The sequence below is a fragment of the Schistocerca serialis genome, chromosome 2 (assembly GCF_023864345.2).
Source record: "Schistocerca serialis cubense isolate TAMUIC-IGC-003099 chromosome 2, iqSchSeri2.2, whole genome shotgun sequence".
NCBI classification, from domain to species: Eukaryota; Metazoa; Arthropoda; class Insecta; order Orthoptera; family Acrididae; genus Schistocerca; species Schistocerca serialis.
This window is the reverse complement of record NC_064639.1, coordinates 1,127,094,891-1,127,111,498: the sequence shown is the minus strand read 5'-3', so window position 1 is coordinate 1,127,111,498 and position 16,608 is coordinate 1,127,094,891. Positions and strand designations below refer to the sequence as shown.

General features: G+C 42.4%; 1 protein-coding gene across 1 annotated transcript in view; it reads left to right on the top strand.

The window, feature by feature from the left end:
• Positions 1-16,608, top strand: part of LOC126456663 (UPF0764 protein C16orf89 homolog) — a 98,769-nt gene that overhangs the window by 60,062 nt on the left and 22,099 nt on the right. The window contains exon 3 of the mRNA XM_050092407.1: positions 8,936-9,076. Coding sequence (XP_049948364.1) covers positions 8,936-9,076 — 141 coding nt within the window. The remainder of the gene's footprint in view (positions 1-8,935; positions 9,077-16,608) is intronic.

Here is a 16,608-nt window from a genome sequence, read left to right as displayed (position 1 = left end):
CATGCTTATGGCTTAAAAATGACTCCCCATTACTTTTATTCCATTTATTATTACTTCCTAAACAACATTATCGGCGTGTAACTACGAGAAAGGTCCGCTTGATATGCTTGTGCGTTGAATTCTTACGAGAGATCGATGCTCCTCCGGAATCGCTGTGAAAATTTTACCACGACTGACTCTCGAGTGCAATTGCCTCTTACCTCAGCGACAGCTTGATTCGTTCCCGCCTCTAGTTCCACTCTGCGGAGAGCTCGAAATGAATAGCAAAGCTGCCCATGTATCACCGTAACACCTGCTGGCACCCGAGTCTTGGGTCTGCATTCTAAATTCACGCCTTGTGTCTACAACCAGGCAAGTCGGGATATATACGGCGTGCTGTAACTATTGCTTATACGACACGCGATATATTGTACATGCGTATAAAAAAGGTAGCTGCTATCGTTACATGGGCGTAAATTTACACAGTCCATTAATTTTCGGTTAATATAAACTCAATCTTTTGACTTATTCTTCACTAAATCGTGAATAGCTGAAAATGTATACGTGACTGCATATTTTATCTCCTCTCTTCAGCAGCAATTTTGTTGCAAGTATATTTCAGTTCGTAGAGAAATTATACAATAACAACAATGTAAAAATCATTCGTCTCTGAATTTTATAAAAACGAATTATTTACTCGTCGTCACTTAAATACAAACCGCAAAAGTGCTGTGACTCAGTTTACAAGTGACAATTATTTGTGAAACACTGCTAACGCAATAAAAAAATATATTTTTAAACGAAGAATCAACCGAAGTTAAAAATGCTTTATTTTGATGTATTTTTTTCCCTACCGTTAACAGCAAATACACTTAATTTTTACACATCACAGATGGCAACCCAAGTAGGGAAGCAGTAACAGCAGACTGATTCGTGAGGATAGCGTAATGACTTCGTGTGTGAAGCAGTCATTGGATATAACTTGAGTAACGAATTCATCTGAGACATAGTATGAAGGCTTTCACGACCGGATGACATATCTTCTGGTAAACCTTGCGGGATGTAAGGTCGTGGTCCATGAAACTCTTCAGCTCCTAACGTTTCGTCCAGTGCTTCGCTGGACATCTTCAGAGGGGTGTTTCTCCTCCGGTGAGTCTTGCCGACCCCTCTGAAGATGTCCAGCGAAGCACTGGACGAAACGTTAGGAGCTGAAGAGTTTCATGGACCACGACCTTACATCCCGCAAGGTTTACCAGAAGATATCATCTGAGACAGTTCAGCCCTTTTATTTAGGCCCACGTCGACTCTTGGTGGCGTGATTGTTAAGTGCAAACGAGAAGAAGCAGTCATATCTGTAACAAGACGAGGCAGTTCTCACGCACTGACGCACAGGAATCGATCAGCGTTGCGGAGGATGGTGGTAAAAAAATTGCGTGAAATCAGCGGAAGGAGTCATTAGTGAGTTCCAAAAAGCTACCAGCTGTCCAGCTACCACAGTGACTGTGCGTAGGGGGTTAAAGGGAATAGTGCACAATGGTCGAGCAATTCCTTACAGGCCATATATTTCTATAGTCAATGCTAAGCGACCTGCTGTGGGCTGAGGCCCCAAACACGTCTGTGAGCCTGTGGGAAAGTCAGAAGGACGTCAACATCTGTAGACATTAACAGCGACGAATCGTCTGCGGTCTTCCGCCTGAACGACGCATTTCACGCTAATAGCTTTTCCGAGACAGTGCAGCACATGACCTTCACCGTTTCTAACAGTTTTTTTCTAACAGTTTCTCTTACCTTTAACAGCAGTAACCGGCAGCAGACTTCCACATTTAATGAAGTGGGTATAAGTTCAGATGTTTTTAGCTAACGTTACCGATTTGTGGCGTACGTCATTGTAAACGTTTGTGTGTTATATACAGGGTGTTTCAGGTGACACGTATGCCCCTGTAACTTACAAAATAATAGGTGACAGGCAAATTTATTGTGGTAGGTCCACATATGAAACGTTACACTTTCTGCGGGGCTATGAACATAGTTTATTGATTTATTTTCCAGAGACTTAGGAGGCGTGCTTTTTAAGTAAGTACCGTTTTGAAATTAAAAAAAGACGTGCTAAGATATCTCAATAATTTTATTTTTACATGAAAACCTGTACCTTAATCTACGCACTGACGCCATTACAGTCTGATTCTTCCTCGTTTACGTTGTGTACTGTGTGTTTAAGATGCCTCCGACAATCGTGAGTCCCACCGACTGTGAGGTACGGGCTGTTATAAGATTTCTTAGTACTAAAGGCCTAAAGGCGATCGATATTCATTGTGAGATCTGTGCAGCTTACGGAGAAAAAATTATGAGTCACGGAATGGTAAGAAAGTGGGTGAGAGCATTTAAAGATGGCTGCACAAATGTGCATGATGAACAACGGACTGGGCGTCCTTCGGTCCTTAATGAAAGTTTTGTGCAGGAAGTGGACAATAAGATGAGAGAAAAGAGACACTTTACGATTTTCTCCTTGCAGGAAGACTTTGCGAATGTTTCTCGTACTGTTTTGTATGGCATTGTGACCGAGCACTTGAATTACCGAAAACTGTGCGCACGTTGCGTACCGAAAATGTTGACGGATGTGCACAAAACCAAACGTTTAGACAGTGCATTGACTTTCCTTGAGCGGTACCACAACGACGGTGATGATTTCTTAAGCCAAATTGTTACGAGTGATGAAACATGGGTGGCCTACGTCACACCAGAATCAAAGCAACAGTCCATGGAAGTTGAGCAAGGGCATCGTTTTGTTGCAAGACAATGCCCGTCCGCATGTGGCGAATCAGACCAAAGATCTCATCACATCTTTTCGATGGAAAACTATAGATCATTCTCCGTACAGCCCCGATCTTGCGCCCAGTGACTACCATCTGTCCCTGCACAGGGCGGTCAGCGTCTTCAAGACGATGACGAAGTCAAAACAGTGGTTAAGAAGTCAGGCGGCAGACTTCTATGAGGAGGGTATTCAAAAACTGGTACAACGTTATGACAAGTGCCTCAGTATTAACGGAAATTATGTAGGAAAGTAGATCAAGGTACAGGCTTTCGTGTAAAAATAAAATTATTGAGATATCTCAGCGGTCTAAGGCGCTGCAGTCATGGATTGTGCGGCAGATCCTTGCGGACGTTCGAGTCCTCCCTCGGGCATGGGTGTATGTGTTCGTCCTTAGGATAATTTAGATTAAGTAGTGTGTAAGCTTAGGGACTGATGACCTTAGCAGTTAAGTCCCATAATATTTCACACACATTTTTTTTAGATATCTCAGCACGCCTTTTTATTAATTTCAAAACTGTACTTACTTAAAAAAAACGCCTCGTACAGCAACCAGACACAATTTTTAAAGAGAACATTAGTTTTTCCTATTATGTAGCTGCTGTATTTAAATCAGTTCTGTACAAATCAGTTTAAAACACATTTCTATCGCGTGGGAACTAGAAACTTTCAGAGACTTAGGGGTGGATGCAACATGCTATACATAATACTTGGCTACGCGCAGATGAATGTTCTGGTGGCGGAATGTTGACGTAAGCTAGGTATTCCAATGTGAGCCCGTGTTCCTGAGTGCACAACGCAATGCGCCCTCTAAATGACCTACTGACGAGACGTAACGTCGACGGTGTCACGGAGCGACAAGCTTCGTCGATGTGTCATCTGAAGTCATTTGTGGTTGTGAGTTCGGTGATACAAACACGACTCCTTGGATATGTCCTAAAAAACGAATCTACTTGTGTTAAATCGGTCGCACGTGCACACCATTCCTGAGGACCTCGGCACCCCAATCATCTTCCAAGGAATCGTTGTCCAGTTCCTGCACAATATCACGCACAGAACAGGATGGGTGACCATCGTGCTGCATCCTCATACGACCTCCAGTGTCTAGATAGGCATTTTCAAAGGCAGCACCTAAATTTCGACGATGAAAGGTCGGTACAGCTCACCTGTCAGTCTCTCTGCGAAGTTGTATAGACCGATGATTTTATCCCCAATAATTCCACAACAAGCAGTAATGGACCACCTCCGTTATTGATCGACGGAACATACCGACCTAGGATTTTCTGTGGCCCAGTAATACGTATTATGACGTTCACTGCACCATTGTTTGTAAGGCGTCCAGAGTGAAATTATCCAAGGGCCCCTTGCAGAAAGTAACTCTCCGGTTGAAATCCTCCCCAAACAGCATTGGTGACAGGTGGTACGGGTGAAACTTGTGGCCCTGTACTGTATGCCACACAGGTATAAATATGGCTGATAGCAGTGACTGCAGCAACGTCTCGTAGGCTGAAACAAGGATCCTGGTGTATTGCATCTACAATAAACACCTCCATCTCTTCACTTCTCCCTGTTCTTCATCTGTTACTGCCGCGCCTTCTCAAACCACTTGTTTGCCGAAGTCGTTGTTCAGCACTTAAGAACGTAATGGCTTCCGGAACTTGACCAGGATGTCTCACAGCAAACGCCATGGCTGCTTCATTAGCATCACGTCGGCATTCGCCGAGCATCAGTTACATGTCAAAGTGTTGGTTGGATGTGTATGCCATTTTTATTCGACGCCGGTATCTGTGGCGCACTGAACCCGTTTGTTTGTGCGGTATGACCTGCCGCGTATATGACAGTGTAAGGCGACGGTCAGCAATCCCATCCATAGGCCGTTTAGATGAAGCGTTGTGATGTGATTTCAAGAACTTGGGCACACATTTGAACCCGCCAGCAGAACATTCATCTACGCACAGCCATTTCCTGCCTGTCACCCATTGTTTTGTAAGTTACAGAGGTGTACATCTTATGTCAAACACACTGTGTACACTGGGAATAATTTTTGGCATAATAGCGCACAGATTCAAAACTTAATGAAAGATAGTTTTTTATCATTAATGCCAGAGCAATTAAGGCCGACATAGATTTACTTTTAAAAATTTATTTTCATTGGAATTCCACATTTTCACACTGCAATTAGTTTCAGCTTACAGTTAGTACCTAGTTGTAATGAAGCTGCGTACTTTATCGAGAAATGAAAGAAAGAAACAATGTTGTGTGCCCACATTGCAGATTAAAGTTGTGTTCTCTAACTCTTAAATTTCATGCGTAATGTTCTTACCTACCGAGCTGTTCAGACACTACATTGAAAATTTGATAAATTAAAACGCTGAAGAGCAAATTAATAACTGACGGAAGTATGTCCGTCTTACAATAAAGTATAATTTCAAAGTTTGCATCAGCCAGCCCTCGAACCTGGTTCTTAATAATCTGGAAAGAAGGTTGAACAAGTCAATACAATCTTAAAATTCGTGCCTCATTTCTCCGTCATTCATTAAAACAGAGACTGTATTAATTTTTTCTCTTGGGTATAGTTATTTTTAAAATATTTTTTAAAACACGAGGTACCGTTATCAGCACGCCACAAGCGCTACACTTGAAATTTTCTCTTGACGGAGAAGGAATCGATTAGAATGAGCCATGTACGGATGCATACTAAGGGCACTTCATCTCAGGTACAGTGGTTTGGGCTCTAAGTTGTGGAGGTGCTTCATGGTAAGGATATGGGCCATTAAGTGGAATAAGAAAAGGGCTACGTATGGATTAAACAGTTTCTGGTTCAAATGGCTCTGAGCGCTATGGGACTTAACATCTGTGGTCATCAGTCCCCTAGAACTTAGAACTACTTAAACCTAACTAACCTAAGGACATCACACACATCCATGCCCGAGGCAGGACTCGAACCTGCGACCGTAGCAGTCGCGCGGTTCCGGACTGCGCGCCTAGAACCGCTAGACCACCGCGGCCGGCAAACAGTTTCTGTATCGGTCCCTTGTTTATTACTCTAATAAGCGCATCAGTGTCTCTCGCTGTTATTTTCGGTTGAAAATAAGGAAAATTACATTCATTGTAGTGCTTAGTAATGCACATATCGCTTTTTGAAGACTGGAAACCAAGTATTAAACACACAGCAATATGTCACCATCAGTCACCTGCCTTGCTGCTAAAAAAAATACCTCCTGTGTTACTTAGTCCCACAAAAAGAAAGTAATTTTTGTTATTTAATATGTGAATATGATATATAACGCGTATAAGGATGGCAGAAAGATGAGAGCAAAGCCTGTGTTAATATGTTGAAGACTTCTGGGACACGTTTTATGTTCACGCATTGTGGCGGTTCTGGAGACCAGAAAATTCCTCTGAATGAATCAGTATGGACAGTGCGAAACCCGACTGACGCCGTCTATTCACGAGGTCCAGAAGGCAGCGGATATCGGCACCAGGTTGATGCTGTGTTCCTTCATTTCTGGATGTCGTTTGATACGCTACCACATAGTCGCTCAGTGAATCAAATACGTGTCTACAGAATATCTGACCAACTTTGTGTTGTAAACGTTTGTGAAGAGTTCCTTGCAATGTTTTCCGGGAGGAATGGTCAGTACTCATGGATATGTCATGAATTGTCATTCGAAGCAAAAATGTATAGTAAACACGAGCTCTAAAATGCATATCTTAAGGGGTATGGGCACTTCTTCATCTTTGATACGTGAAACAAATCTCTTCTATTGCAAGCTGTTTGCTTTCAGTATTTTGAGAGGTGGTAATGTGGACCAAAACAGGAAAAAATTCAATAAACATGGGCTCTAAAGAACATACTTTAAGAGCTGTGAGCACGTGTTCATCTTTGCTACTGTGAAACACATCTCTTCTACTGAAGAAGTGCTCATAACGGCATTTTAGGGCCCACGTTTACTGGAATTTCTTGTCGTTTACGTACATACTACCTCTTCCAAAAATATGGAAAGCAAAGAGCATGCTGTAGAAGAGGTTTGTTTCATGTATCAAAGATGAAGAAGTGCCCATAGCTCTTAAGGTATGCATTTTAGAGCCCGTGTTTACGATACCTTTTTTCTCCGAATGAACTTCCTGTCATATCCCTGAACGTTGACCATTCCTTCTGGGGCAACCTGTAGATCAGAGCATGTCATTCCTAACAGAGGCAAAGCTTCCTCCGAGGGAGTCCTATAGTGCCATTACCGTTCACAATATTTATTAACGACCTATCAGATAAAGTCGGAATCCTCACGAGACTGTTCCCGGATGTTGTCTTCGTATAGAGAGAAGTCGCAACGCTAGAAAATTGTAGCACAACGCAGGAAGACCGAAAGGCGATTGACACTTGTGCAGGAATTGACAGTTGATTCTCAGAGTAAACAAATATAACATATTGTGCACAAATAGACGGAAAGATTCGTTATTGATTACACGATTTCCGAACAGTCACTGGAAACAGTCACATCCTTTAAATATAAGGGATTATGCGTATGGAATGATTTAAAGTGAAACGACGTAATAAAATTAATCACAGGAAGGTCAGATATCAGACAGAGATTTACTACAAAAATCCTCAGGCAGTGTAGTCCACCCACGAAGGAGGTAACTTACAAAATTCTCGTTTGATAGATAGATGAAAACTGTTCGTCAGTCTGAGATTCTTGACAGAAAATAGTAAAGACCCAAAGAAAGGCAGCGCGTTTCGTCACGGTCTCGTTTAGTTAGCTAGCACCAACAAGAGAGTCGTTGTGCATCATGATGTGGTTCTTCTTCTTCTTACTTTCTTCCTAGGCTAAAGCCTGTCTCTTTCAGTACCCGGCAGTCTACCCTGAGGTTATCGCTACATATTTTCCTTGGATGGCAATATTTCTTTGACCAGTTCGTGATTTATTTCTTACGATTTTCACAATCTTCCATTTGTCGATCTGGTCTATGTATTCGTTCCACTCAAGCTTTCTCTTATGTACCCATTCACTGATGGAGCGAACGTTACTCCTTTTCTAATGCTTTCACTTCTCTAACTCTCAGTCTTCCCTGTAATCCTTTGCAGAATTTTCATTTTCGTTGCTTCCAAAAGTCTTTTTTATTTTTACGGTCTTGTCTCAACTCTGTTTATTGTACTTGGTCTTGCTATTCTTTTGCATTTCTTGCCTTTCCTACATGCTTGTTTTTCCAAATAGTATCATTTAAACACCCTGCCACTTTGTTTGCTTTTTCTATTTGTTCTCTAACAAGCTTTCCTACATTGACACTGCCGGACAGTTCAATACCACGACATTTAAATGTCATTACCTGTTGAATAATTTTTCCATCGACTTCCAGTTTGTATGCAATTGGTTCCACAGATATGGGTATACATTTGATTTTTTGCGTGTGTATGACCATGTTTAGGTTTTTGGCTGCCACGATAAATATATGTAAAGTCTCTGCAGGTTATCTTCCCTGTTTGCCAGCAGAACTGCATCATCAGCATAACAAATGATTTTTATTTTTACGTCCCCCCATTCTCTAATCACTACCAATCAATAACCTCTTTATCCCCTCGTCCATGGCTACTTCAAAAAGAGAGTCAGCTTGTGTAATACCACTATTAACTGCTGTGTAGCTAGTTAACATGAAACCCGTTTTTGCCTAGATAGGGTTAACTTTTAAAATTCCAAGAGTGTACCTTCGTAGAACAGTCAATCAATATATTGCTTCCTTTATTCGAGCTCGCTTAGAGGCTTACCAGCAATCGTTCATCCTGCACACCATTCATGATTGGAACAGGAAACGAGGGGGGGTGAGGAGTTACTGTGGTACACAGAATTCTCTCCGTAATATACCATAAGATGGCTTGCAGACCACTGATGTAGATCGTGGACATAGGGGTACATATTACTAATAGTGATATGGTGTGTTCGGCAACGAAGGAATAGTATAATGAAGCCATAATTTATAAAAAAAAAAATGCAGAAGTTTCGAGTGGGGAATACATGTGGCAGTTGATGTATGTGAGTGAGTGCCTGTGAGAAAGTCTGAAATTCTGTGTTTCGTGTGTCTTCACGTGTTAGATAAACTCCACCGAGATTCGTTGTGTGTGTGAGCTGTGGTGTGGTGGTGTGTGCGCAGGGCAGCTGCAGGACATGGTGGAGGCTGCCCGCGACGCCGGCCTCAGGAGCACCCTGCAGCACCTGGAGGCGCGAGCCGCCGCCTTCGTGCGCGACAGGAGCCGCCAGCTGGCCCGCGTCGCCGACCACGCGGGCGCGCAGAGTAAGTGCTACGCTGACAGACTAGCCAGTAAGAGCGACGACTCTGTAAACATGAGATGTGGGCAGTTCTCTACTAAACATTTTGAGGGAATATCTGTAAGGGCTACGAAGTCAGTGTAAGGGGTTTATTGTACAAGCCACTTGAAAACTGATACAAACGCTTAGGCTCAAAATTACAGCAACTGCAGAACACCCTAAACTGATATTTTCAGGTAACGAAATGAACTAGACTTTTTATGTACTTTTCATGCGCTATCCTTAAAGGTACAGCGGGGCTGTTCGAGTAATGACCCACTGGAGAGGCATGGCCTTTTCAGATAAACATCAGTCGAGTTAATGGTGGGGCAAAAGGGGTGCCAGTTCGAAATATAGCATGGATGTAATTAAACTTCCGCTACTTCAGCCAGTGTAGACGGAAAACTGTTTACCATATGGGAACCCAACTTTATAACAACAAATATATGTATATGTAGGTCAGTACCCGACATTGCGCAGGTATGTATTTACTCCAGCTGAGAGTGTTATTCCACTCGTCTATCAGCCCAGTTCCACCTCCTCCATCTGTCTGTCCATCTTCTCCTTCCCCCTTTCTCTGTCCACAACCTTCTCCCACATCATCATGTTCATTTCCTCCTCTTCCCTTTCTATGTCCATTTCCTCCTCCCACTCTCTTTGTTTATCTTCTCCTACCATCTCTCTCCCGATCCCTTCTTCCCCCTGTGTTTGTCCATCTCCTTCTCTCCCCTTTCTCTCTCCGTTTCCTCCTCCTCTTTCTGCCTATCTCCTCCTCCCCGTGTCCATTTCCTCCTTGCCCGTCATTGTCTGTCCATCTCCAAGTTATCACACTCACCTCAATGCGAGGCTGGTGGTATTACCCTCACAGTATTTCTCTCCATATCGTAAACAGCTTGTGTACCAAATTTGTTTCAAATTGTTCCAGGGATTTATCGTGAGCTTTCTACCCATGTCTTTACTCACTCTCACACATGTCAAATATATTTGACATATTTCTCAGTTTTACACTTATTTCACCGGTATCTCTAGCGAATTTCACTTGCAGTTTCATTTTCACACAACTCAAACTCAATCCATCTCTTTTTCTCTCCCCTATCTGTGTCCATTTCCTCTTTCCCCTCTTTTTTGCCCTTCTCCTCTTCCACCCTTCTTTCTTCTTTTTCTCGCCCCTACTCCAATAGGGGGCTGGTGGTTCTCACCGCCACGGTATTTCTTTCCAGATTGTAACTAATATGCGTACCAAATTTGGTTGAAATCGTTCCAGGGGCTTAGGACGAGCTTTCTACCCGTGACTTTGCTCGCACACACACATGTCAAATATACTTAACATATTTCACACGTATTTTTACACATATTTCATTGGTGTCTTTATCGGATTTCACCATGCAATTTCATTTTCGTGTAGCTCAAAGTTTATGACGTCGTATCTGCTTAACTATGTGTCGCACAATGATATATTGTTGTACATACATTCAGCAGAAGATCTGGATACTATCTGTGAAAAATTTTGCGAATAGAGTTAGTAGTAACATAGTAATAAATTTAGACGTCTTACATGATGCTGCAGTTTTTCACGCATATCACGTCATATCTCCTGAACTCTGCGCCTCACAATGACATAATGTTGCTGGTACATTCAGTGGATAAAAGTCGCGGATACAGTTAGCAGTAAAGAAGTAATAAATTGAAAAGTAATACTTATATGGCAGTTTTACTGCAAGAACTGTGAAAATGTAGTAAGCGACAAACATTTTCCTGTCACCATTTTGTGGGAGTCGTCAGCGAGAAGAAGTTTCGTAAAGATTTGAAATTATGTGTAAAGTTTGTTGCAAGTTACTAAGTGCTCTCATTTTCAAATACTGGGAATATGGATATACGCGTGTCTTGGGCTACACTGCTTTTCGCCCTATGATAGGTAGGTGGTTCTTACCAGTGTCTGCATTACAGTTGCAGACAGTGAACATGGCTCTGGATAAGGTGAGTAAGGCTCTACTCGTAAAGCTGTTTTGTCAAAACAACAGCAAAACTGCTGCTACTCTTTGCGAGTACCGGCGCATTAAAGGAACGCGGAGAAGTCCCCTTTCCGCATTGTGGTTGAAGAACATGATTCGGAAGCTAACATTAACTGGCGATTTGGGAATTACCCATGGGAGAGGCCGACGGGCAGCGGTGTCACAAATGGCTGAAGAAGAAGTTGGTGTGGCCACGGCTGAGAATGCCGGACGTACACAAGCTGTATCACGATAGCTCAACATTCCATTGTCCACCGTTCGAAAAATGCTACGATCAGTTGTGAAATGGTATCGGTATAAACATCCAGCCCGTCGTGGAGCAGATGGTCGTCATACGTGGTACAAAAATATCAAACGCAATTAACATACGTTATCCTCTGATGTGGAAATTAAAATTTGTTTCTTTCAATGATTTATTCTTTTACCTTCCGCGAGTACTTACAATAGTTTCCACGAAGTTTCATTGCCCTACGATCAATCGTTTTTCATGGGGCCCTCTCAAGTAGCGGAAGTTTAATTATAACCTCCCTGCACTTGGAAGGGAACTGTGAGTTCAGTATTTGCCCTACAACCTAGGGAAACCTCCCAGAAACTTTACCCAGGACCAGCGGATGGGAACTGTTTTTAATTTGATTCTGGGACATTATTTCCTAGACCAAAAATATGAAATCTAAGGTATATATAGGTTCAGTGGTATCGACATCAGAGAGACATCGATGTTTCTAGTTGCAAGTCATCGATGTATCGATGTTATTTTGAACGATGTTTTATATCTATGTTTTGTATGACATTTAGAACAATGCCCTCGTTTATCAACTGCTATTCACAGTTGAGGATTTCAAGACTCTTAGCAGTTTTTATACTTGTTTGTGAAACTGGTGACCTAGAAACGGGGTATGACTGCGATAAATTGATTGGTTACCAGAAACTTGATCTATTAAATTTGTGAAAACTATGAATTGGTGGTTTAATCTTAATTCTGGACAGGTAAATAAATACGTTGTTTGTTGCTCATTGTAGAGTAGTTGTTGTTGGTGTTTCTAATACAATTATTCTTCAAAATTACTCAGTTATGAGCTAAATTGTAGTATATTCTTCCCTTACTCCATGAAATATTTTATTGTTTCGTTTCATACGTATAGTGTGAATAAGTTTGTATATTCGAGTTGTGTATAAAATTAACTATAACGGCTCGTATTAGGACAACATTTGACTCACAAGGAGACCATGGCTGGACAAATGAGTATCCCTGGGGTATTTTCAGACTGCCGTGGGCAACTGAGTTATCTGTAACTAGTTAATCGAGCTCATGGCCTACTTGTCTGCCAAATATCCCAAGTAAATTGCCTGTATGAATCCCTTAAATATGGGTTTCCAAAATACACGATTATACTCCGGTTAAAAAGTGAATTAAGCAAACAAGTGAGAAGGTGGTTTGAGAATCAAATATAACTCGATTATGGCACTGCCTACTGCATTGGTCTCAAGGTTTAAGATATTACATTTTAAAGTGATCACATACTTAAATGAAATCTCAAAAACCGGCCAAAAAATCGGTAATAAACACGATTCCTCCGACGAGTCAGGATAAAAAAGATAAGTACATAGTAGCATGAAGTTTAGGTCGTTGTCGTGTACGGCTACAATGGAGACCGAAGTTCAGATGTATAGTGGTTCATCTGTTGCTCCGATAACTCGTATTGACTTGTAGGAAGATATAAAATCTATGTTCCCGAGACTATATAAGTAAGCCATGATATTTACCAGTTGTAGGAAAATCGATGATAACTCAGCAATGTAATCGTTTGAAGGGGAAACGGCCATCGAATCTGTCGTCTTTAATTTAGTTACTGAACAGTAAAGTACGTCTTCGAACCCTAAAAATGAAAAAAAATACTGATTACTGATCAGAGCAATTACGTTGTTATCTACTATAATTGTGTTTAGATTTGTGTTAATTTAAAGTTTATAATAAAATATAGAACTGTAATCTGCTGTCATTTCATCTAAAATTGTAATAGCAGTTAGTTAATTTCTTTCACATGTACACTTCATAGTACGGTAAAAACCAACAAAGCAATAGTTTTTCGTCGAATTAAAAATCTGAAAAACTATCAGTCTTATCATACATCGATGTTCCCCTCGGAACATCAATACATCGAACTATCGATGTTTATCAAATCGATGTATGTATCCCTAGACGTGTGCAGTGTGAGAGGTTCATACTGTGCAATGTATGTCAGGCACATATTTATAAACTGCACTTAATGACCAACAACTGCGCACAGCATGACATTGGTGGCGCTACGTTGAAAAACAATATACTGGGTGACATTTACGATCATTAACAGTTCGTGACTGATTGTCAATATCGAGCGTTACTCATCACCAGAATTTACGGATATGCATGTAATGTAAGGTGCAGCCAGATGTACAGAGAAAAATTTCGCAGAAGACTTCGTCCAAATGGCAATAAACTAGTGAACACCCGATTCTTTAAAGACTCGAACTCCAATGAACAACACAGCTTCTAAAATCTAATAACAAGTGAGTTAATGTGTTACATATTTGACGTTAAGCATTTAAGCGAGAAGTAGTTAGGAAAAGTTTCGAAATTATGTTTGAAGTTTGTTGGAAGTTCTCATTAGGAAACACCGAATATATATAGTGTGGGTAATCTGCGCTCCATTTTAAGCAAAAGCTAGTTTTTCACGCCTCTCGATGTTCATGACGTCATATCTCTTGAACGATGTATCGTACGATGATTTAATGTTGGTCGTAGGTTCAATAGTATGTGTGGAGGAAGTCCGAAAAATGTGTTGTGAATAGTTGGTATTAGTACAGAAGTAATAAATTAAAACGCAATGTCTGCTATATATATATTTGGGAGAGGGGGAGCGGTGTCAGCGAGAAGAAGGTTCCTAAAGGTTTGAAATTACGTGTAAAGTTTATTGTATGGTGTCAAGAGGTCCCATTCTCAAATACTGGATGACTGAAGTCCAGGAATTTGCGCACCGTCAGTTACGATGCCTGAACGCAAAAACACTTTCTAACTGTAATACTTAAAAATCAAATTCTTGTTGGCCCTAGAAGCCATTGGACAGGCAGCCTGCAAGAGGTTTTGAGTTTCGGGATATACCGGCTACGTCGCCTAAGAATCGTCAGGTGCATTTCCGCTGGTGTTTCGGCAGATATTTGCAATTTCGTTATTCCAATATGTAGATGGTATCAACCCAAACAAATACTGCGTATCACGCATTTCATGCAACACCCAGCGTCGATGGAAAGCGTCTCTGTGTTTCCCATAGCACTAGACTAATTTAGGGTCGCATTATCAAATGGGCACGTAAAATTCCACTTTAAAAAAATTTTGTTTCTAAACGGAAGCAGACTGACGCTTCGTGACGGTGGGCGTCGCATGAAAGACGTGATGACCAGTATTTCTTGGGCTGACACTATCTACATATGGCAAAAACTGAATTGTTAATATCTGGCGAAACGCTAGAAAAAATGCGCCTCACGACTTTTAAGAGAGACACCCTGTATATGATAGCAGCCTGTGGCATTATGGGCTGGGAGACCCATCTGGGATAGTTCGGTTGCCGAGTGCAAGTCTTTTTAAGTGATGTAACTTAGGCGACTTGTGCGTCGATAATGTAGAAAATAATGTAACGCAGTACTCAGTCCCCGAGCGGATAAAATCTCATACCTAGGTGGGAATCGAACCCGGATTTCCCATACGGCAGTCGGCCATGCTAGCCTTTTTTATTTAACACAATTTTATTTATCATTCTTCTTCATAACTTACATGATTATTAACTACTCCATATAACTAACATAATTATTCTTTAACATAAAGGATATTTGTCTTTAATATTATTACAAAATAAAACTTTTCCTTGAGACAATGAGTAAAAAATTGGCACATTCAGCTTCATAGTTTGTCATCCGTTTAAGTTCATGATGATCTGTCGCGAGGAACGCCCAAAAGTCCTGTTTAGTCTTTTCCTCACAGTCAAAAAGTTCTCGTTTGAGGGCGTTGCTGCAGTGTATATCCATTGTAGAGCGACTCCATTGTTGGTACGGCATGAAGGGGATGGACCCAGACAATCATTGTAAGTCATACCACTCGCTCCTTCCGGCTCCTTGATCTTTCCCTTACCATCTGCGCTCGTCCTGTCCGCCTCTCCCCAACCCTCACCTACCTTGGACTCACCATTGACAGTCATCTCACCTGGATCCTTCATCTCTGCTCTATCCAATCGAAAACCCACAAACCCCTCCCTGTCCTTAACCTCCTCTCTGGCTGGACATGGGGATTGAATCCCTCTACCATCCTCCACACCTACAATGTCAGTCCTGCCTGCATATCCGCCCCCCCCCCCAATTCTATAAATCCCTCCATATCCTCGAGCTCTTCTACACCTCCTGTCGACTTGATCCCCCTCATCCCCTGGTTGCTCCTCTCCAATCCCCACCCCCTGCCACATCTTCACCATTGTGTCCCCCCTACCCTCCACCTCTACGCCCTTCATCTCCTTTCCCGAGGTGGCTTCCATCAACTGCCCGTCCCACATGATGCACTCTCTCCCTCCTATCAACAATGATCCTCACCTCCCCCTCCCTCCCTCTGTCCTTTTCCCTGGCTCCCTCTCTGCCCCCCTTCCATCCCGTTTTTTTTTTCACCTACACACTCGTTGATTCCATTCTCTCCCCCTGGGTCCTATTTCTTTCCCCTCCACTGTCTTCCCCACTCCTTTTCGCGTCCACCCTGCCCCCCCTCCTTTTCCTGTGCCCTCTCCCTCCATCGGCTCCCCCTTTTTTCTTTCCTCTTCTCCCCCCTTTTTTCAAGTCATCGGTCCGGGTCCTCCCCCCTACCCTCCCCCCCCACCAAAAAAATGGCTCTGAGCACTATGGGACTCAACTGCTGAGGTCATAAGTCCCCTAGAACTTAGAACTACTTAAACCTAACTAACCTAAGGACAACACACACATCCATGCCCGAGGCAGGATTCGAACCTGCGACCGTAGCAGTCGCGCGGTTCCAGACTGTAGCGCCGGAACCGCTCGGCCACCAGCGGCCGCCCGCCCCCCCTCCCCCCCCTCCCATCTGCCGCAGTGTCTCCTCTATAGTGCTGTTTTAAGTGCATGTTCAGTGTTGTGTGTCCCCTGTCAGTGTTGCGAACAGACACCATACTGTCGCTAGGTGTGCTTTTAAAATGTTGCGAACGGAAGATAGACTGTCGCCATGTTTTTTTAATTGTACCTGTCTATTTACTGTGTGTTTTAATCAGCATCACCGACCCTTTGTTTTTATATTCTCTTCGCAATTTTTCGCCTTGTTCCAGTTTCAATCAGTCACCGTTTTATCACCTGTTTTTATTTTTTTGATATCTCCTAATTTTGTTTTTAAATTTTGTGTAGGCTGCAGAGTGGCATATTAGGCTTCTGCCAGCCTCCCCCCCCCCCCCCCTCCGCCCCCGGTGGAGGGGGGGGGGGGGAATCG